Source organism: Adiantum capillus-veneris, chromosome 10, assembly GCF_014529385.1.
Source record: "Adiantum capillus-veneris isolate H3 chromosome 10, ASM1452938v2, whole genome shotgun sequence".
Classification (NCBI taxonomy): domain Eukaryota; kingdom Viridiplantae; phylum Streptophyta; class Polypodiopsida; order Polypodiales; family Pteridaceae; genus Adiantum; species Adiantum capillus-veneris.
The window spans coordinates 3,013,859-3,037,273 of record NC_140940.1 but is presented as its reverse complement, the minus strand read 5'-3'; the positions used below and the strand labels follow the sequence as shown (position 1 = coordinate 3,037,273).

General features: G+C 46.4%; 1 protein-coding gene across 1 annotated transcript in view; it reads right to left on the bottom strand.

Annotated features, from left to right (window-relative positions):
* Positions 1–23,415, bottom strand: part of LOC147448377 (chloroplast envelope quinone oxidoreductase homolog) — an 81,085-nt gene that overhangs the window by 19,546 nt on the left and 38,124 nt on the right. The window contains exons 2-4 of the mRNA XM_086521016.1: positions 13,753–13,894; positions 12,521–12,612; positions 12,218–12,436 (exon numbers count right to left, since the gene is read on the bottom strand). Of these exons, the coding sequence (XP_086377142.1) occupies positions 12,218–12,436; positions 12,521–12,612; positions 13,753–13,894 (453 nt within the window). The remainder of the gene's footprint in view (positions 1–12,217; positions 12,437–12,520; positions 12,613–13,752; positions 13,895–23,415) is intronic.

The following is a 23,415-nucleotide window of genomic DNA, read 5'->3' as shown; positions in this document are numbered from 1 at the left end:
AAATTCAGCAAGGAATAGCCTCTGCACATAGCGTTTTCAGCCTTGCATTGGAGTCTCCAGTAGCAGTGTTGCATCAGCAAATTCACAGCCACAGCCAGCGTTTTTTAACAGCAGCTAATCAGCGTTTTTGGCCAACTATAATCAGCATTTGGGGCTGCCATATTCAGCGTTTTGAAGCAGCAGATTTCAGCCACTCTTAGCGATTTGGACAGTTTTCAGCCATACAACAGTCCATATTTTACGGATTTTGACCTCAGAACAGTCAGCGTTTTTGCATGCATTTACCGCCGTTGGCGACGGCAGCAGATCAGCCCTGTCTTGGTGCGACAGTTGCAGATTCGCAACATTCAGTTTTCAGCCATAGTCTCGTCCTCATCGTCCACACCGTCGACATCGACATAGCAAGCATTTAGAATCATGGCATCAGCCATTGTATCAGATTGTGCAATCAATAGTAGACCACTTTCGCCATCGAGAGTGGGGCCCTTGGAGGAGGGTTTGACAACATCTCTGGTGTCGTATTCTCTTCTCTCTCTATCTCTCAGCCTCAGCACCTTCACTCACAGCGTCCATTCACTTTGTTTGTGTCCATTGCACTCTTTCACTAAAGGAACGGAAGGCTCTCCCTTCCGTAAGTAAAACGGAACCCTTGAGCACAGTTCGGAGCACTCATCTTGAGCAAAGTTCAACATTCACTTCTGTTGCACCTTACATTGGTATCAGAGCTTTGGCAGTTGTTCTGTATCACTCAAGGAAAGAACCACAAGAACCACATAAATTTTGTTTTGTTTGTTGAGGTCACACGTAACCCAAGTCATCTTGGGCGTGTCGATTCCTAATCTTGTTTTTGAAGAGTGACAAGTAACCCGAGAAAGAAGGGCTTGTCCAGCCTCCCCTTGTGCCTCTTTTCACTCATTGAGAGCGGACCGTGCACTTAGCGGCCGGCCAATCGACGTGAGGTGGGAAAAAGCAACCTTGGTGTGAGCGCAAGGCCGCCAAAGGGTGCGCCCGCGGAAAAGAGCAAAACTCGGGTGAAGAGAAGATCCTTCCCTAGCACAGATTGCAAGCGAAAGAAGAACCGCAAGAACCTCGAGAACCGCAAAAACTCAAATACCAAGACCCCCAAGAACCCAAGTTCCTCGTGAACTTAAGAAGCCAAGACCGCAAGAACCCACAAGAACCCAAGACTTCAGTGGATGGTCATCACTCGAAGCGGAATGGATACTTCGCTTGGAGGTGATGAGCATGAGAGAGGCGAAGAAGAATTTTCCCCACCAGGAGGTTTTTCCGACCCTCCCCCTTCCCCATCTACGCCAAAGATTGCACCAAATCCTATGGCAGCTTTCGACAAGATAATGATGGACAGTAAGCTAGAAAGCGACGCAGAAATGGCGGCCATAGAACGTAAATACGAAGAACGAATGGCAGCCATAGCACGTGAACGCGAAGAAAGATTGGCAGCCATCGAGCGTAAGTACGAGCAAGCCTGCTTGGAAGACAAAGCAAGAGAAGCAGAATTTGATCGCGAGAACAAAGCAAGAAAAGAGAAGAGCGACCAACACATGAAAGAGTTCTTGCAACTCTTTTCTATTGTGCAGGCGCAGTTTGAACACAATCAGGAGAAGGAGACTCTTTCTGTCTCGTCTTCTCCAAAGCAAGACACACAGGAATTGCATGATGATGAGCATGATGATTTGCATAATCAAGATGTGATTTCTCACAAGCATGATGGTTTGCATGAAGATGATGTGATTGTTCACAAGGATGATGTGTTAGTTAATACTTTCTCTAGTGAAGCTAACTTCATTGCAGAGTTGATCAATCACGAAGAACCGACCTTGGCTCTCAAATCTAGGACCAAAGAACCCCCTCAGGATGCACCAATCATGGCTCTCGAGCCTAGGTCCAAGGAACCCTCACAGGAAGTATTATCTGTTCACATGATTAGTCAGCACACATTGTTCGAGTGTTTCATTCGTGATCATTTTCTATATTTTATTCAGCGTCTTTATGTGATCCCTTTTCCTAGGCATGACATATTGTACGTTGAGCACGTTTCACTCATGGATGAGCACGGATGTATGCGGATGATTTATGAAAAGATAAAATGTTTCCACCCAAGGAAATCACATTCCATGTCTCTCTCTTGGCACGACACAGGTGTAGAGAGAGCACAAGAAAGTATGAGCACCAAGCATGGGCATTTCCATTGTGTTCTGCCACAGTTGATTGATTTAGATCAGCACGACAAGATTCGATCTCATTGTTTGCGTGTGTGTGGTGAACGGTTTGGCACTCCGTCTCTTTCTTCATCTACATTGCATGCACAGTCTTTGAGGAAGACAAGATTTTTTCAGTCACTTTACACGGAATAGGTATGTTCATGTTTTTGTGTTGAAAGTGATTTCAGGACTTTTCAGCGATGGAGATTCTTGAAGAAGAAAGAAGCATGACTCCAGACGAAGTTGAAGCATCGACGGAGCCACAGAAGACTGTGTCGCTTTCGGCACGGCCCAAAGAAGCAAGCGTTGCAGACCTTTATGAAGTTCAAGTACCACACGACCCACACATCAGAGTGGGCCGGCGAAGAGTCCCTTCCAAGATTCCGGATGCTATTGGCGATCTCCCTCGACGCCATACAATTTGGTACAAGTACCTCACTTTGAAAAGGAGGGGATGTCACGTGACACATCCAACCCTATGTGTCTGTGGACAAGCTACAGCATGATCAGGGTTCAGTTCAGTCAAGTCAATTTAGAATATGAAGTGATCTGGCACTTTTGTGAGTCTATTCGCAAACCTTGCATGTCCAGGCACTTAGATTAGATGCATATCCTCTAGTTGCACACAGGATGATCATCAGATATCCATCAGAACCCATCAGGAGCATTTTTACAGTGCATAGACCTATTTTTCCTATTTTTGACATTTTTCACTTATTATTTTTAAGTGACTTTTGTTGGAAAGTAGGTAAGGCAATTTTGTTAAGTTTGTATATATAGAAACCCAGCACTAGCACTTTCTGGCAGAAGAGGTAGCAGGAGCGCTTGCTCACAAGAAACTTCTCAGCAGGACCCCAAGTTTCTCTAGTGTTTTTGAATCACAGCAGAAGAGTTCCTCTTGCGGTTCTTTCGCTTGCGGCCTATTTTTAAAGAAGAGTTCCCACCAACTTATGGGACCCCGTCCGATGGGGCCTAAGTAACCTAAAGAGATTAAATAAAGCCAAGCCCACACACATACACACACACACACACACACACACACACTCAATTGTGTGGAGCCATGATGACGTGCAGTTGTATGGATAGTCCGGAATTTACACTTTCATGTTGAAGTGGCAGACAATACGGAATACCGCATTTTACGCTGCAGGTGCAGACATGGCAGCTGTATGGATTTCCATATTTTGCGCTCGCAGCTTTTTAGCTTTTGGGCCAGATGCTTTTAGAGTTTAATGATTTTCATTTAACTGCTTTTCAAGGCCAAGGGCCTTTAAATATGTGTAGAGGGCTCATTCTCTGGCATGCTTCTACGGGAAGGTACAAAGGATGCAGTACTGGTATTGTACTAAGTTCAAGAAATATTGCATCTCTTTCAGTTCAGTGTTACGTGAAGTGCTTAAAGTTTTTCAGTCTGTTCTTTCCCGTTGACACATGGTGTTTTAGGTGCAGCGGAATGAATGTATTTTCTCAAGATTAGTGATCTTTATTGCTCAAGGTTCCTTTTAGTTCTTAGGGAAAGAGAGAGCTTTCCGTCTTGTAGAGTGCTGTGGTCACGAACAAAGTGAGTGGATATTGTGCGTGCAAGTGAATAAGACTGAGAGAAGGAGAGAGAAGAGATACGACACCCGAGAGGTTGTAAAACCCTCCTCCAAAGGCCCACTCTCATCGGCCAGAGTGGTCTAACTTGATTGCACAAAGGTGTACAATGCGTATGCAAAGGACTGATGCGATGGGACTATGCCGATAACAACGACGGTGGTGACGACGACGACTTGATGGCTGAAATCTGGGATGTTCTAATCGCTAAATTCGGGGACTGTTTGGTGGTTGAAAATGACTGTTTTGGCTGCGTTTTTATGGCTGAAAATGGGGGAACATCTGCAACCGTCTAGGGGGAGTTCTGCTACTGTGTCTTAGGGCTGAAACCGTGGGCATCTGTGGCGGTTAAGTGCTGAAACCAAAAACGCTGGCTGAATTTGTACCTTGCCAAAAACGCTAGCCTGTTGAAGACAAAAACGCTAATGGCTGAAGTAGCAAAAAACGCTGATGCTGATGAATCTGTTGGCGATCACAAGGATCTGCAAATCGCTAGGGTGCTGGCGATCAAGTACTCCTAGAAACGCCAGGTCTTGGAGGGTAGGCGAGGATGGGGAAATCCAAAACGCCAGAGGTTCTGGGGGTTACTGTTGAGAAGTTGCCTGTTGAGCGGGAAGCTCCTGCTGCCTCTTCTGCCAACAAGTGCTAACTTGGGTTTGCTTATATATTAACTTAGCAAAATTGCCCTACCTACTTTTGGTGGAAAGTCACTTAAAAATAATAAGTGAAAATACCAATAAATAGGAAAATAGGCTAAATGCACTGGAAAATTCCCCTAACTGATGCTAATGGATTCTGATGGGAATTCCGATGATCATGCTGTGTGCAACCGGAGGATATGCATCTATGCTAAGTGACTGGCATGTACGGTCTACGAATAGACTCACAAAAGTGCCATATCACTGCTATTCTAAACTGATCGGACTGACTGAACCCTGTTGTGGTGTAGCTTGTCCACGGACACATAGGGTTGGGATGTGTCACGTGACATCGTAGCTTGTCCACGGACACATAGGGTTGGGATGTGTCACGTGACATCCCCTCCTTTTCAAAGTGAGGTACTAGTACCGAACTGTATGGCGTCGAGGGAGATCGCCAACAGCATCCGGAATCCTGGAAGGGACTCTTCGCCGGCCCACTCTGATGCGTGGGTCGTGCGGTACTTGAACTTCATAAAGGTCTGCAACGCTTGCTTCTTTGGGCCGTGCCGAAAGCGACACAAAATCTTCTGAATCTCCTTCCTTGCTTCAACTTTGTCTAGAGTCCTGCGTCTTTCGTCTTCAAGAATCTCCATGGCTGAAAATTCCTGAAAGTATCTCCAACACAAAACCATGAACATACCCATTCCATGTAAAGTGAAGGAAAAAAAATTTGGTCTTCTCTAAAGACTGTATGCAATGTAGATGAACATAGAGACGGAGTGACAACCCGTTCATCAAACACATACAAACAATGAGGTCGAATCTTTTCTATTTGATCGAAATCAATCAACTGTGGCAAATCACAATGGAAATGCCCATGCTTTGTGCTCGTACTATCATGCGCTCGTTCAGAAACTGTCTCATGCCAAGGAAGAGACATGGAATGCCCACTAACACATCATCCTTGTGAACAATCACATCATCTTCATGCAACTCATCATGCTTGTGACAAATCACATCTTGATCATGCAAATCATCATGCTTGTCTTTGTCATCCAAATCATTATGCAAATCATTGGCATCCAAATCATCATGCTTATCATTGTGCTTCAAATCATCATGCAAGTCATTGTCAATCAAACCATCATCATGCTTCACACAATCATGCAAATCCTGTGTGTCATGCTGTGGAGACAGTAAGAATGAGAAAGTCTCCTTTTCCCGATTCTGTTGCATCTGTGCCTGAACTTGAGAAAAGAATCGGAACAAGGCGGCTTTCCTTTCTTTGTACTCATGCTTTATGGCTGCCATTCTTTCTTCGTGTTCACGCTTTCTTTCTGCATTTCTTGCTTCTCGTTCTAACTTCTGTTTCAGAAAAAATTGTTACAAAGCCTCCATCGGAGTTAGTGCAATCTTTGTCGTAGATGGGGAAGGGTCGGAAAAACCTCCTGGTGGGGAAAATTCTTCTTCACCTCTCTCATGCTCATCACCTCCAAGCGAAGTATCCATTCCGCTTCGAGTGAAGATCATCCTACAATCGTGGGTTCTTGTGGGTTCTTGGTTCTGAAGTTCATGAGGAACTTGGGTTCTTGCGGGTCTTGGGTTCTTAAGGAACTTGGGTTCTTGAGGGTCTTGAGGTTCTTGAGGTCCTTGATTCGTGAGAATCTTGGGTTCTTGAGGTGTTCTTTCGCTTGCAAATCGCGTTGGAGAAGGATCTTCTCTTCACCCGAGTTCTACTCCTTTCTGCAGGGGCACCCCTTGGCGGCCTTGCGCTCACACCAAGGTTGCTTTTTCCCACCTCATGTCGATTGGCCAGCCGCTAAGTGCACGGTCCGCTCTCAATGAGTGAAAAGAGACACAAGGGGAGGCTGGACAAGCCCTTCTTTCTTGGGATTCCTGTCACTCTTCAACAAAACACGATTAGGAATCGCCACATAAACTTGGGTTCGTGCGACCGTAACAAGCAAAAAAATTCTTGTGGTTCTTTCCTTAAGTAATGCAGAACACTTCCAAAGCTCTAATACCAATGTTAGGTGCAGCGGAATGAATGTTGTATTTTCTCAAGATTAGTGATCTTTATTGCTCAAGGTTCCTTTTAGTTCTTAGGGAAAGAGAGAGCTTTCCGTCTTGTAGAGTGCTGTGGTCACGAACAAAGTGAGTGGATATTGTGTGTGCAAGTGAATGAGACTGAGAGAAGGAGAGAGAAGAGATACGACACCCGAGAGGTTGTAAAACCCTCCTCCGAAGGCCCCACTCTCGTCGGTGAGAGTGGTCTAACTTGATTGCACAAAGGTGTACAATGCGTATGCAAAGGACTGATGCAATGGGACTATGCCGATGACGACGACGGTGGTGACGGCGACAACTTGATGGCTGAAATCTGGGATCTTCTAATCGCTGAATTCGGGGACTGTTTGGTGGCTGAAAATGATTGTTTTGGCTGTGTTTTTATGGCTGAAAATGGGGGAACATCTGCAACTGTCTAGGGGGAGTTCTGCTACTGTGTCTTAGGGCTGAAACCATGGGCATCTGTGGCAGTTAGGTGCTGAAACCAAAAACGCTGGCGGAATTTGTACCTTGCCAAAAACGCTAGCCTGTTGAAGACAAAAACGCTAATGGCTGAAGTAGCAAAAAACGCTGATGCTGATGAATCAGCTGGCGATGACAGGGATCTGCAATCGCTAGGGTGCTGGGAGGCTGGCGATCAAGTATTGCTAGAAACGCCAGGTCTTGGAGGGTAGGCGAGGATGGGGAAATCCAAAACGCCAGAGGTTCTGGGGGTTACTTCTGAGAAGTTGCCTTTTGAGCGGGAAGCTCCTGCTGCCTCTTCTGCCAAAAAGTGCTAACTTGGGTTGCAATTATATATTAACTTAGCAAAATTGCCCTACCTACTTTTGTTGGAAAGTCGCTTAAAAATAATAAGTGAAAATACCAATAAATAGGAAAATACGCTAAATGCACTGGAAAATTCCCCTAACTGATGCCAATGGATTCTGATGGGAATTCCGATGATCATGCTGTGTGCAACCGGAGGATATGCATCTATGCTAAGTGACTGGCATGTACGGTCTACGAATAGACTCACAAAAGTACCAGATCACTGCTATTCTAAACTAATCGGACTGATTGAACCCTGCTGTGGTGTAGCTTGTCCACGGACACATAGGGTTGGGATGTGTCACGTGACATGGTGCCCGTCCTTGTTACAGCAGAGAGTCCAACCTGCACGTTTGGTGATTGGCTACAACTTTCATACCTTCCCGAGGAGGTTGAGAGCATCCAGTTACGAGGCATACGGGGGGTTCAGAGCATGTGTCGGGATATATTACAGAGTCTATACCAGTTGAGTGGCACACCCCTCTTGAGACAGCAAGTCCTAGATGGTTGGGGGCCTTCACGCGCTTGGAGGTCCTCATTACAATTAGGGCTTGCTTTGAGACAGTGGCCCACATGTTTTTCGAGATTCATGGGAAGGGGTAGCTTCATAGAGTCTCAATAGAGCCACCACAGGTTGCGGAGTGCTGTTTTTAGAGGATTAGAGTTGTGGGCCTTTGTGGGAGGACCTGTGTCATCGATCCTGACCTAGCAAATCTTGAGTCGGGACACTTGCGGCTTTGGGCTTGGGAAAGCCGTCCTCTAGTACGAGTACAGTGGGACCCGGGAGAGTGGTTCTGGCGGGATCCCTTCACTAAAACTGATCACCCAGGGGTTCCTTTCTTCCAGTACACAACGCGTCTGGGGCGACACATTCTGACAGCACAAAGAGAGGCTCGCCCAGCTGCAACACTTCACTGGAAGCAGGAGAGTCTCACAACTGAGTTCTTGACAAGTTTTTGGGAGCGATTGTGGGACAGAAGGCAGCCAAGGAGAGATACTATGTTTCAGTGGTTGGTAGCGCACAAGGCTACAGCAGTTGGGAGCTGGTTAGTACACAGCGGCTTTTTGGCAACATGTACAGCTTGTGCCCATCTTGTGGAGAGTCGACGATATTTGTTTGTGGGACTGCCCCATGGCACAACAGGTCTGGCTTCGGGTTCTTCGGTTGATGCCAGCCCTTTCTACACCCTGACAATACACTTGGAGTGTTGCATCTTGGTCCACTGTCACGGGCCGAGTACTCCATTTTGAGTTGGCTTCCACCAGCAGGATGATAGTGATCCAGGAGAGTCGACCTACACTGCAACTTGCCACAGAGCTCATCCCTCAGGAGTGGTTCAATGACAGAGAGTGGTGTTGGGAGCTCATCTGCGGCCTAACAGTCTTGTTCATTTGGCAGGCCTGTTGCTTCCGCATCTTCGAGGCTCGGATTGTTCCACCGGCAGAGACTGTTCGGGACATTTGGCTGGAGCTGATACACACTTTTCTGTAAATCTTGTTGATGTAAATTACAAGTGGAAAACCTCAAAGCAAGGATAACCCACCAAGCAGAAAAGATACAAAAAGTGGAGAAACATGGGGCTCCAAGGGCTAGAAACAGTCAAAATAAATCCTATAGGCATCAAGAGTGATGTCCCCAGCATCATAGGCAAAATGCAACGCCTAACCCAACAAAAATTTGAAGTAGGGAAATGGTCAACAGAAATGCTTTGAAACATTAAGGAGTTGCGATGGTGTCAAATGGTCCACAAAACCCAAAATCTGACCCAACCAGAAAAGACTGTAAACTGGGACTCTAGAGACTGAAGCACCCCAAAAATCCAAAACCGTCTGTGAAAAGTGGCAGAAGGAAAACGCAACCGAAGAGCAGCCGACTTCTGTCGAATGAAGGACCGGGAGAAGCAACAGGCCCACAATAAGTGCGGCACAATCTCCTCACCATCATGACATTTGAAGCAACGAGAGGGTGCAATATGCCGAGCACGCAACAAGCTGCCAGGCGGTAAAACTCCCACCAAGCAGCACCACAAGAAAATATGTTCCTTCAAAGGTAGATGATTCTGCTAGATACTAGCCAAGGTTCACTTCCACCACAAGGCTGACCTCGAGAGGGACCACACAGCAGATTGCAATAGAGCATAAACATTGACAGAAGAAATGCAATCTAGCCTCAAGTCAGCAACCTTCCAATCAGAAAAACGTGAGTCCACATTCAAAGGAGGAATAGAGGAAAATCAGCAAGCATCCTCTAAATCTCGCGCCACAGAGAAGAGTAATGGTGCCCCAAGCAAAAGCGAGATATTGCATTAGCATGAAAGAACATGTCCAATATCATCCACCACATGATGCACTTGGCATATTCCTTTTTGCAAAAGAAAATAGGCATGGCGAGGAGACCGCTAAGAAAAGTCGATGAGAAAGCCTTGCTCCAATGCAAACTCTTTAATTGAAGGGAATTGCCACGAAGGTGTTGGCGACCATGCCATTGCATATGCGAGGTGATAACCTGCCAGTCAACAATGAGAGAAGAAGCAAAGGGGCATCTTGGAATGTGTCCTTCAAGCTGCCCAAAAATAACCTCCCGATATGTCGGCTGCCAATGACCAAAGGATGGCATAACAATATGCTCACACATGTGTGACACCATAAATGTCCAGGGCTGTTGATGTTGCACCAAGATTGGTAACAACGTAGCTTTCCGAGCCAAAACATGAGTGCACAAATCCAAAATATTCAACCCGACAAGGTGCTTGGGAGAACACTTCTCTAGAGACAAAAGTCGGAGACCTTTTTTGTGAAATGAAGTGCGCAAGAAGTGCTCCAAAAAAGAAGACATAAGGGACTGCAAGCGCAACCGAGTTAAAGATAACAAGGGTAAGAAAATATGCACATAGGCCATGAGAATGCACTGGAAAACCCTGAGACATACATGTAGTGGCCAAGTGGACAATTTCCAATAATGACTTAGAATTCAGACGCTAAAGCACCCAGTCCGATTTATGCGCAGCCGATACATTCCAAGCCAACGGATAACCCAGATTGCGAACTATGACATGCGGAGGGACAATCTCCCCCGCCATAATAGCTTATGCCAATCATACTCATTCAAAGGCAATAACTTGGATTCGCAAAAATTGACTTTGAGACCCGCCGCCAATCCAAACAAGTGAAGAGAATGCATAATCAGTTCCACATCATCATAGTGATTGCGAGGCATAAACAAAAAGTCATCCGCTTAGGCTTGACCAACAAAATACTTCCCAGATGAAAGCGCAAGACCATGCAATCACCAAAAGAAGTCAAGAAATCCAGATACACAAGCAGGGGGTGAGTAGAGATCGCATAGAGCAAAGCACTGAGAGGACAACCTTGCCTTACCCAATCGTCCCATAGGCCAAGGGTCTGTGAAAAAACCATCCAACAAACCCGCAAAAGAACTATGTGCATACAAGAAAAAGACTAGGCAGGAAAGCTTGGGCCCAAAGCCCAACTGTTTTGTAGTATCTGCAATGTAGTCCCAAAGAATAGTATCAAAAGCCTTTTCAAAGTCAACCTGCATGACCAATACATCCTGTTGAGTATATTTCGAATATTACATGCCTATGATGATATTGGCAAGGTTATTAGTAATTTGACGGCGCGGAATGAAGCCATATTGAGATTGATGTAGACCTTCATGCAGAAAGCCCTTGAGACAATTAACGATCATTTTAGTCATCAGTTTGTATTCCACAGGCATTAGCGTAAGTGGTCTCCAATGAGAGAACTCTTCACATAGTGCTTGCTTAGGTATCAACTTAAGGAGGCCTTCTTTCCAAGAGGAGGGCAACTGTTACTGCTCCCAGGCCGTATTCATCATTATGAACAATGGCAACTTTAAAATCATTTCAGAAAGACAAGAAGAATTCCACAATAAGACCATCCCAACCAGGAGCTTTCCAAGTTCCAACGGCCCAAATCAAGCAAGCTGGCATATAATTCCGACTCAGTAAAAGCAACCTCCAAGTCTTGAGCCTATTGTATCGAAAGAATGGAAGTAACATGCGAAAGAAACAAGTGACGTGCTTGGCAGGCTTCCTGTGTGGGAGGTAAAGGAGCCTCAAAGATCTTGCCATAATGTGACTGTAGAACCCAAGCTTGCTCCGGCAAGGAGGAGGTCCCCCCGATGGAAGTTTGATTCTCACACACTCAGGGGTCAGTTTGAGAGACTTCAGGGCAGCTCCGACCGCGTGCGGGAGCGCCGAGAGGCTTTCTTGCGACTATGGCACCCAAGGCCTTTCTTCACCATGGTTCAAGGTGCGCCTAGATGGCACTACCGGCCACCAGTGTGGCTTTTTCCTCCTCCCATCTCGTGATCTAGCTCTCATTGTACATACTTTTTCTCACTGGGAGAGTCTCCCCATGTTTTCTATTGTAGCCCTCTCATAGAGGTGGTTTGTAGCCTTCGGGGAAGTTACCATTAACTAATGGAAGGATCTCTTTTCTTGCAAAACAAAGAAATCCACTAATTTGGCTGGCCAGGCATAGAAATCATGCAGGTTCTCGCTTGTTGATGCAGACGAGCATTAGCAGTTCACTTGCTTTCCCATGTCTAAGAGGTGTTGAAGGATATTTACCAGATTTTTCATACTTTGTTCAGACATTGCTCTCTATGATGCCTGAACATCATTGAAGAACAGTGCACGTTTCAGCATGCCAATAACGCATGATGAGGAATTCTACTCAAAATTCTTTCTCCATTACATTGGGTATTCTTTGAATTTTATACTCTCGTGTCCGATCATGAGAGGGAGAGTGGCTATATATGGTGGACTGTTTGTTTGGCTCATTGAGTGCTATTCAACAGAAAAATGACAAAAAAGAGAGAGAAAATGCAGATACCTGAACAGCATACAGCCCAACCCCCCCTGAAGCACCTGTAATAAGCAGATTAGCTTGACTATTACCATCAACTTTTATCCCAGCATAATCCCGTATGGATTGAAGAGCTGTTAGCCCAGCAACAGGCAAACAGCATGCTTCAATGGATGCAATCTCTTGTGGCTTTTGCACTGTGCTTTTGGCAGGAGCAATAGCAAACTCTGCCAGAGAACCCCCAGCCTGCCAAAAGATCTTTCCTTCCTTAGTTTCCAAGACCAACAATCAGACCATGATTCGAATCTGAAAAGCTACTAGACAGATTACCCCCAGACCAAGCCAACTGAAGACTTTATCCCCTTTCTTGAGTGTAGTGACCCCAGATCCCACAGCCACAACTTCACCTGCAATGTCCGTTCCTGAAATATCATATCACAGCGAAGTCACTCTTTCTGTTTGAGAAAAAAAATATCAACGCAACAATAGAAAACTTTGTGCAGAAAAAAATCCTGCTAGTGTGCAGAAAAAGGTGAAGTATAAATTTCTGCTTGTAATAAGTTGCAGTCTCTATGCATAAGGGCAAACCAATTTCAACGAAATTGACCAAGCTCATTGTTTCTGTAAATGTTTGGAACACCAACTTTGTGTATTTCGCAAGCTCTCAAACCTCTATCCATGAAGGGCCCATAGAAACACTCCACTCATGTATCGCAACAATAGAGCTACAAAAACAAACTGGCAGGCTTCTTAACTACACCAAGCCCAGGTGTAACTCGGACATGAAGTACAACTGCATTCAACGAAGGCAGAAAACTGCCAAGGCTATCTGACTTTCACTTGGTCTTAAATCTTGACAGATCAGGCTAGCCAGAATTCTGTCGATCACCTCCATAAATCTCATAATCTGGACTAAAGCCCACCTTCGATATTCAGGAAAGCACGAATGCTGTGTTGTATGTGAAGAACTTAGGCAATAAGAATTTCAGAAGCCCTTACCCTCACACACCTCATTTACATATATCACTTTCTGTACACCATTAACCACCACCCATGTGCATGGCTGCCCACCCTGTCCTGCCATACATGATAAGACTCCTTTTTGAAACAGGCCTAAACACGGTCACGTACCCCATTTTCAATAAATAATGTTGGTAATGACCTGGTAATTGGTTATACTGAATCAGAGAGTCCTACATTTATTCTAGTACTCCCCTTGTCAGAAAGTGTAGGAAGACGACAATTGGCACTAATGATGACATCCTCCAAGGGATTTTGAGCAATCATGGTGCCTATGGAGTTCTTCATCTGACAAGGTATCTATTCTGGTACGGTCTACAATCACGGAAAAGATTTCTCAATGTGCAAGGGGATTTAACAGCCTTCACTCCAAGGGACTATCTACCTCACCAAGACCATACCCTTGCATTAAGAGAGTTTTCTTTTTGCATGCTCAAGGTGCATGGCTCTTCTAACATAACTTCATCGCTTGATCATCATAACAAAGCCGTGAACTTATAAAAAGAAGCTATTAAGATTTTCTTAGTAGTAGGAAAGGGAACCTGGTATATATGGGAATTTTGATGGCAAGAACGGCTTCAAGGCACCACTCTGTACCTTCCAGTCTATAGGATTCACACTTGCACTCTCAACCTTGACCAGCACTTCTCCTCTTTGTGGAACTGGAATTGGCAACTGCACATGCTGTATACAAAAGAAAGTATCATTATACAAAATAATTCATGTGGTTAAAACTTGTCAAAAGTATTGTGTGTCAAAACTTCTTAGGGTTTCCTGCCCTTAATAAGGACTTGTATATGGAACATAAATTTTATGTTGGCATGCACAAATAAGGTAGATGAAACTAAAAGGAACCTTCAACTGAAAGACTGCGCAATAAATGACTGAAAATACTGATGCTATGAATACAAAATACACAAAATCAGAATAATTGCGCTAGATAATGGTCATGGTGTCTTTCAAAATCATCGTAAACATTAAGCACTCGCTACTTTTGCTTCCCCGATCTGAGAGAGATACCTCCCGCTTCTATCCAGGATTGCTTCCGAGTTTGGGACTATCTTGGAGACCCCACTCACGTTGGCTTCAGTTGCTGCCAGGGCAGCAAACATACCTACGGTACATGTTCTGGCTCAAGGCTACCTCGGGTGAATGGTGGGCTCCGCTATCAGAATAATTGCACTAGATAATGGTCATGGTGTCTTTCAAAATCATCTAAATATTAAGCACTCGCTACTTTTGCTTCCCCAATCTGAGAGAGATAACTCCCGCTTCTATCCAGGATTGCTTCCGAGTTTGGGACTATCTTGGAGACCCCACTCACGTTGGCTTCAGTTGCTGCCAGGGCAGCAAACATACCTACGGACATGTTCTGGCTCAAGGCTACCTCGGGTGAATGGTGGGCTCCAGTAGAGCGTGGAGTATTTGAGGCTCCCGAATCAGTGTTTCATTTGCAGACAGATGGGCCATCTTGCGAAGGCCTGTCCACGGAGGAGGATCGGACCTCGACACAAACGCAGCCTACCAAGGCTGGCCAGGCTCGACAGGAAGAGATGCAAGGAGCACAGGCAGGTACCTCTTCTGAGACAGTGCCCAAGCAAATGATGGCTGGCAGCAGGTTCGTGGTTCTCGTCATCAGTGACATGCACACCAGTCTTTGGCGCCCCCGGTGGTCAGCCTGCACCAGACCAATAGCAATGGGTTCCCACAAGGAACCATTTTGACCCTCTACAACAAGATGAGCCACCGAGTCTCCCTTCCACCTCAGCTTCGCCACCGCCAACCCCTCCACCCCACCTCCTATCCCCACTTCTCCACCTCCACCCGCCCCCTCCGCCTCCCCCATCCCTCCAGCTAGTCCTTCCGCCTCGTCTTCTGACCCCTCCCATGCCCTGACGCCGGCCCAAGGGACAAGCCACTCTTAGGAAACTCGGAGGTCTCTTGGCACTGCATTTTCCATGAGCCGCCTAGCGAGAAAGGAACATCCCTACTTGCAGACGCCCCTCTTGGTGCATGTCACGTGACACATCCAATCCTATGTGTCCGTGGACAAGCGATAGCATGACCAGGGTTCAGTTCAGTCAAGTCAGTCTAAAATAGGAAGTGATCTGGCACTTTTATGAGTTTGTTCGCAGACCGTGCATGTCCAACACTTAGATTAGATGCATATCCTCTGGTTGCACACAGCATGATCATCAGATTTCCATCAGAACCCATCAGAAGCATTTTTAGAGTGCATAGACCTATTTTCCCTATTGTTGACATTTTTCGTTTATTATTTTTAAGTGACTTTTGTTGGAAAGTAGGTAGGGATATTTTGCTAAGTTTGTATATATAGAAACCCAGCGCTAGCACTTTCTGGGAGAAGAGGCAGCAGGAGCGCTTGCTCACAGGCAAGTTTCTCTAGCGTTTTTGCATCATAGCAGAAGAGCTAGCATTTTTGGACAAGAACCCATATCATCCAGCGTTTTTGCATCTGCATCAACCTGGCGACAGCAAAGGACAGATCAGCACTAGCGTTAGTGGTTTGCACCAGCAGATCCACAGTGTGTTTGCAGCAGGACCCATTTTCAGCCCTAGCATTTTTGGTTTGCAGATCAGCCTTAGCGTTTTTGCAGATCTTCGAGACGGAATCAGCCCTAGACTCAGCGTTTTCAGTTTTCAGCAGTCAGGCATCGCAGTAGCAGTCCCGAACCTCGCAGATCTCACCTCCCGCAGCAGATCCTCGCCGCACGGTCAGATCCAGCGAAGTTTGGAGTTTCAGCCCGGAAAACGCAGATTTCAGCATCTGCCTTTTCAGCGCGTCATCGTTGCATCGTCGTCATCGACATCGTCACGACATATAGTCAGAATTCAGCAGATAAAGATTTGCAGATTTCAGCCATTAGTGTTCTCAGATTCCAGCCCATCTCGTCGTCCTCCTCATTGTCGTCGACATCGTCGGCAAGTCCAAGCATTGTAGTGATTTGTGCAATCATAAGTAGATTGCTCTCGCCATAGAGAGTGGGGCCTTTGGAGGAGGGTTTGACAACATTCTGGTGTCGTATTCTTCTCTCTCTATCTCTCAATCTCAAGCACCTTCATTCACAGTGTTCACCACTTTGTTTGTGTCCATTGCACTCTCTCATTAAAGGAACGGAAGGCTCTCCCTTCCGTAAGTAAAAGGAACCTTGAGCACAGTTCGGAGCACTATCTTGAGCAAAGTTCAACATTCACTTCCGCTGCACCTTACATTGGTATCAGAGCTTTGGCAGTGTTCTGTATCACTCAAGGAAAGAACCACATAATTTTTTTTTGCTTGTTGCGGTCGCACGCAACCTAAGATTTCTCGGGCGTGTCGATTCCTAATCGTGTTTTTGAAGAGTGACAAGCAACCCAAGAAAGAAGGGCTTGTCCAACCTCCCCTTGTTCTCTTTTCACTCATTGAGAGCGGACCATCCACTTAGCGGCCAGCCAATCGACGTGAGGTGGGAAAAAGAAACCTTGGTGTGAGCGCAAGGCCGCCAAGGGGTGCGCCCGTGGAAAAGAGCAGAACTCGGAGAAGATCCTTCTCTAACACAGATTGCAAGCGAAAGAAGAACCTGAAGAACCTCAAGACCCTCAATGTCACGATTGTGACTATGTTGCAGTATTACATCTACTCGTAGTTGCAGATATGCGAAGTGCCATGCCAAGGAGGACCCTTGCGCTTGGATGGTCACACCCCTTCGCCCAAGAAACGTGCCTCTTCGCCAAAAGCCACACTCCTTCGACGACTGGTCACATCTCTTTGCTCTACGGGTGCAACTCTTCACCGAATAGATTGCAGCTCTTCGCCAAAAGGATATCTTTACATCTAAAGTCGTGTCTTTTCATTTGTGTCTTTTCATCTCCTATATAAGGAGCCCTTGTAGCAGTCATTCAATCAATCAAACACAGAGTCTTTTGAGTCTTGTTTCTGAGTACAGTTCAAGTTTCTTAAGTCTTAATCATGAGTTTAAGTACTTAAGAGTTTAAGTACTTAAGAGTTTAAGTACTTAATTAAGGATTAGTACCTAGAATCCTTAGAGTGATATCAGAGCAAAAAAAAATTCGGGACCCTAAGGTTGTGAGCCTCTCACCCTCGCCGCTACACTCTACCCCCTTCCCAGAGTTGTATGGAAGCAGAGGAAAGATGGCATACTAGCTACCAACTTATTCCTAAACTCTACCATTTACATATTTAATACAGATATATGTACGGAGGGATGGCATATCCAATGTACGTGTGAAAATTTCCTGATGGAAGCCTCGCGATGCACCTCTTCATCGGCACCCTTTCATCGGGCTATGCCTCTTGGTAGCCGTTTGTGCCTCCTCGAGGTGCCTCTTCACCGATTGCGTCTTGCGGTGCCTCTCTTGCCATGCCCCTTCACCATATGTGGATGCACCTCTTCGCAAGAGACATGTCCCTTCACGCCATTTGCTGGGCTGAATCGCGTGGCTGCCGCACCCTTTCCCAAGCATCACCCCGCTTCACCAAGCGCTGGGCTGAAACATTTCGTTGGCTGCTGGTTGCCCCTTCGTAAAAGCATTAAAAAACTCTTCACTGGGCTGTGGCTCAAAAACATCCCACGCTGGCACCTGAATCTGGTCGCTTGTCTTTTATTTTATGTAAGAGCATTAGCAATGTAAAACATTTAAAACGCAACCAAAGGTTTATTACATTGGCCGGCCTCTCCCAAATAAACCCAAATTTTTTAAAGCCCATGTGAACTCACTCACTTGATCAAAATAAACTCCAGCGAATGGCAATCCTTCATGCTCAACCAGCCAACCCGCATGTGCTACTTCGTTTCTCCAGTGCTGAACTTGTTGGAACTCTCCCTTTATGCGCAACATGGCTGATGTCGGACTTCCTGGACAAAAGTGGTAGGTACTCCCTCCGCAAACCCGGAAAGTAGACTGAGATGGGGATGTCTGCCTCCTCTATTAGAACATCTGAAGCAGGGTCAAAACCATGTCTCCACTGTCGAAAGTGGGCACGTGCTGCTCGAATGGTCAGTGGACTCATGGCAATGACCTTGGACGCCATCTCGGAGGTCTCAAACTTGATCTACTAGTAGCCTCGTCCGCGTATCTGCACGTCCAGGATCTTGCCCACCTCTGCGAGAAGGCTGGCTTGGAGAAGGTCACGCAGCTCTCCTCTGCTAGGTCAGGTGCCGAGAATCTTGCAGATGACAGAAGTCGCCTGCAATCACTCTACCTCTGTGGCAAGGCTCACTTGCTCTGTCGGCGAAAGAGCAAGCCGAATGGTGGGCTTAGCGGGGTCGGGCGAGGGAGATTCGGGCGAGTCCCTCTGAGGCGGAGCTGGAGCCTCCATCTGTGTCTACTGCTGTGGCGAAGCGAACGAGCGGAGGAGAGAGACTGCAGACGAGCGCCGAGCACTGCCCAAAAAGAACAGTGCTACACGAGCCAATGTGCAGGAAGGGTGGTGGGGGAGGGGGGGGGAGCAGACGGATAATGTGCGCAAGCGGGATGGGGGGGGGGGGGGGGGGGGGGGGGGGGGGGGGGGGGGGGGGGGGGGGGGTTTAAAGGCAGCCGCCGGGCAGCGCGAAACCAGGAGGGGAGACACGGGCGGTTGTGGGGCAGCGCTCAGGAGCGGCGGGGAATAGGGGGCAGCGTAGGGGCAGCAGGGGGGGGGGGGGGGGGAGCAGTAGGGAGCGCGTTTTTTTTTTTCTGCACATGTGTTGTTCTTTGATGGCTCATAAAAGGATTCAACCCCATTGCTTGCGTGTGTTTGATGAACGGTTTGGCACTCCGTCATTTTGTTCATTTGCATCGTAGGTACAGTTTGTTCGAAGGAATAGTATTTCTCCAGTCACTTTACATGGAATGGGTATGTTCATGGCTTTGTGTTGGAAGTGGTTTCATGAATTTTCAGCCTCGGAGATTCTTGAAGAAGGTAGACGCATGACTATAGACGAAGTGGAAGCATTCAAGATGACTTTGTGTCGCTTTCGGCGCGGCCCAAAGAACAAGGCATTGCAGACCTTTATGAAGTTCAAGTATCGCACGACTTACACCTCAGAGTGGGCTGGCGAATAGTCCTTTCCAGGATTCCAGACACTGTTGGCGATCTCCCTCGACGACATACAGTTTGGTACCAGTACCTCACTTTGAAAAGGAGGGGATGTCACGTGACACATCCAACCTTATGTGTCCGTGGACAAGCTACAGCGTGACCAAGGTTCAGTTCAATCAAGTCAGTCTAGAATAGAAAGTGATCTGGCACTTTTGTGAGTTTGTTCACAGACCATGCATGTCCAGACACTTAGATTAGATGTATATCCTCTGGTTGCACACAGCATGATCATCAGATTTCAATCAGAACCAATCAAGAGAATTTTTACAGTGCATAGACCTATTTTCCCTATTTTTGACACTTTTCACTTATTATTTTTAAGTGACTTTTGTTGGGAAGTAGGTAGGGCAACTTTGCTAAGTTTGTATATATAGAAACCTAGCGCTAGCACTTTCTGGCAGAAGAGGCAGCAGGAGTGCTTTCTCACAGGCAACCTCTCAGCAGGACCCAAGTTTCTCTAGCGTTTTTGCATCACAGCAGAAGAGCTAGCGTTTTTGGACAAGAACCCAGCTCATCCAGCGTTTTTGCATCTACATCAGCCTGGCGACGGCAAAGGACAGATCAACACTAGCGTTAGTGGTTTGCACCAGCAGATCCACAGCGTGTTTGCAACAGGACCCATTTTCAGCCCTAGCGTTTTTGGTTTGCAAATCAGCCTCAGTGTTTTTGCAGATCTTCGCGACAGAATCAACCCTAGACTCAGCGTTTTCAGTTTTCAGCAGTCATGCATCACAGTAACAGTCCCGAACCTCGCAGATCTCACCTTCCCGCAACAGATCCTCGCCGCACGGTCAGATCCAGTGAAGTTTGCAGTTTCAGCCCGGAAAACGCAGATTTCAGCATTTGCGTTTTCAGCGTGTCGTCGTTGCATCGTCGTCATCGACATTGTCACCGACATAGAGTCAAAATTCAGCAGATAAAGATTTGCAGATTTCAACCATTAGTGTTCTCAGATTTCAGACCGTCTCGTCGTCGTCCTCATCGTCGTCGACATCGTCGGCAAGTCCAAGCATTGTAGTGATTTGTGCAATCATAAGTAGACCGCTGCCGCCATAGAGAGTGGGGCCTTCGGAGGAGGGTTTGACAACATTCTGGTGTCATATTCTTCTCTCTCTATCTCTCAGTCTCAGGCACCTTCATTCACAATGTTCACCACTTTGTTTGTGTCCATGGCACTCTCTCATTAAAGGAACGGAAGGCTCTCCCTTCCGTAATGTTAGGTGCAGCGGAATGAATGTTTGAACTTTGCTAAAGATGAGTGCTCCATATTGTGCTCAAGGTTCCTTTTACTTACGGAAGGGAGAGCCTTCCGTTCCTTTAGTGAGAGAGTGCAATGGACACAAACAAAGTGAACGAACACAGTGAATGGAAGTGCTTGAGACTAAGAGATAGAGAAGAGAATACGACACCAGATACATTGTAAAACCCTCCTCCGAAGGCCCCACTCTCTATGGCGAGAGCGGTCTACTTATGATTGCACAAATCTCTACAATGCTTGGACTTGCCGACGATGAGGACGATGACGAGACAGGCTGAAATCTGAAAACGCTAAGGGCTGAAATCTGCAAATCTTGTATCTGCTGAATTCTGACTCTATGTCGATGACGACGATGCGACGACGACGCACTGAAAACGCCGATGCTGAAATCTGCGTTTTCTGGGCTGAAACTGTAAACCTTGCAGAAACTGACCGTGCGGCGAGGAAATGCTGCGGGAAGGTGAGATCTGCGGTGTCTAAGGGCTGAAAACTGAAAACGCTGGTGGTTATTGATGTTCCGTCGCGATGATCTGCAAAAACCAGAGGATATGCATCTACACTAAGTGTCCGGACATGCACGGTCTGCGAACAGACTCACAAAAGTGCCAGATCCCTTCCTATTCTAGAATTACTTGATTGAACTGAACCCTGGTCATGTTGTAGCTTGTCCACGGACACATAGGGTTGAATGTGTCACGTGACATCCCCTCCTTTTCAAAGGGAGGTACTGGTACCGAACTGTATGGCGTCGAGGGAGATCGCCAGTAGCATCCGGAATCCTCGAAAGGACTCTTCGTCGGCCCACTCTGAGGTGTGTGTCGTGCGATACTTGAACTTCATAAAGGTCTGCAATGCCTTCTTCTTTGGGCCGCGCCAAAAGCGACACAAAGTCTTCTGAGTCTCCTTCAATGGTTCAACTTCGTCTAGAGTCATGCTTCTTTCTTCTTCAAGAATTTCCATGGCTGAAAATTCCTGAAACCAACACAAAACCATGAACATACCTATTCCATGTAAAGTGACTGGAAAAAATTTTGTCTTCCTAAAAGACTGTGCATGCAATGTCGATGAACATAGAGACGGAGTGCCAAACCGTTCATCACATACACGCAAACAATGAGATCGAATCTTGTATTTCTGATCTAAATCAATCAACTGTGGCAATTCACAACTGAAATGCCCATGCTTGGTGCTCATACTTTCATGTGCTCTTTCTACAATTGTGTCGTCGCAAGGAAGAGACATGGAATGTGACTTCCGTGAATGCATACTTTTCAGCTTTTCATGAAAAATCTGCATACATTTGTGCTCATTCATGAGTAAAACGTGCTCAACATACAATATGGCATGCCTAGGAAAAGGGATCACATAAAGACGCTGACAAAAATACAGGAAACGATCACGAATGAAACACTCGTACAATGCGTGTTGACTAATCATGCGAACACATAATACTTCCTGTAAGGGTTCTTTGGACCTAGGCTCGAGAGCCAAGATCGGTTCTTCCTGTGGGAGTTCTGTGGACCTCGACTTGAGAGCCAAGATTGGTTTTTCATGCAACTCATCATGCTTGTGAGAAATCACATCTTGATCATGCAAATCATCATGCTTGTCATTGTCATCCAAATCATCATGCTCATCATTAGCAATCAAATCATCACGCTTATGATCATGCAAATCCTGTGTCATGCTTTGAAGAAGAAGAGACTGAGAGAGTCTCCTTCTCCTGAATCCGTTCAAACTGCGCCTGCACAATTGAAAAGAGTCGCAAGAACTCTTTCATGCGTTGGTCGCTCTCCTTTTTTCTTGCTTTGTGCTCGCGATCAAATTCTTCTGCTCTTGCTTTGTTCTCGCGATCAAATTTGGCTCGTCTTTCTTTGACTTCCAAGCGTGCTTGCTCGTACTTATGCTCGATGGCTGCCAATCTTTCTTCGCGTTCATGTGCTATGGCTGCCATTCGTTCTTCGTATTTCAGTTCTATGGCTGCCATTTTTTCGTCGCTTTCTAGCTGACTGTCCATCATCATCTGCGACAACTCCTTCATAGGAGTTAGTGCAATCCTTGGCTTAGATGGGGAAGGGTCGGAAAAACCTCCTGGTGAGGAAAACTCTTCTTCGCCACTCCCATGCTCACCACCTCCAAGCAAAGTATCCATTCCGCTTCGAGTGATGACCATCCATTGAAGTCTGGGGTTCTTGTAGGTTCTTGTGGTCTTGGGTTCTTAAGTTCATGAGGAACTTGGGTTCTTGGGGATCTTGGTTCTTCGGGTTCTTGAGTTCTTGAGGTTCTTGCGAGTCTTGAGGTTCTTCTTTAGCTTGAAATCTGTGTTAGAGAAGGATCTTCTCTTCACCCAAGTTTTGCTCTTTTCCGCGGGCGCACCCCTTAGTGGCCTTGCGCTCACACTAAGGTTGCTTTTTCCCACCTCACATCGATTGGCCGGCGGCTAAGTGCACGGTCCGCTCTCAATGAGTGAAAAGAGGTACAAGGGGAGGCTGGACAAGCCCTTCTTTCCTGGGATTCCTGTCACTCTTCAAAAACACGATTAGAAATCGACACGCCCAAGCGAACTTGGGTTCGTGCGACCGCAACAAGCAAAAAACTTATGTGGTTCCTGTGGTTCTTTCCTTGAGTGATACAGAACACTGCCAAAGCTTTGATACCAATGTAAGTTGCAGCGGAATGAATGTTTGAACTTTGCTCAAGATGAGTGCTCCGAATTGTGCTCAAGGTTCCTTTTACTTACGGAAGGGAGAGCCTTCCGTTCCTTTAGTGAGAGAGTGCAATGGACACAAACAAAGTGAATGGACACAGTGAATGGAAGTGCATGAGACTGAGAGATAGAGAAGA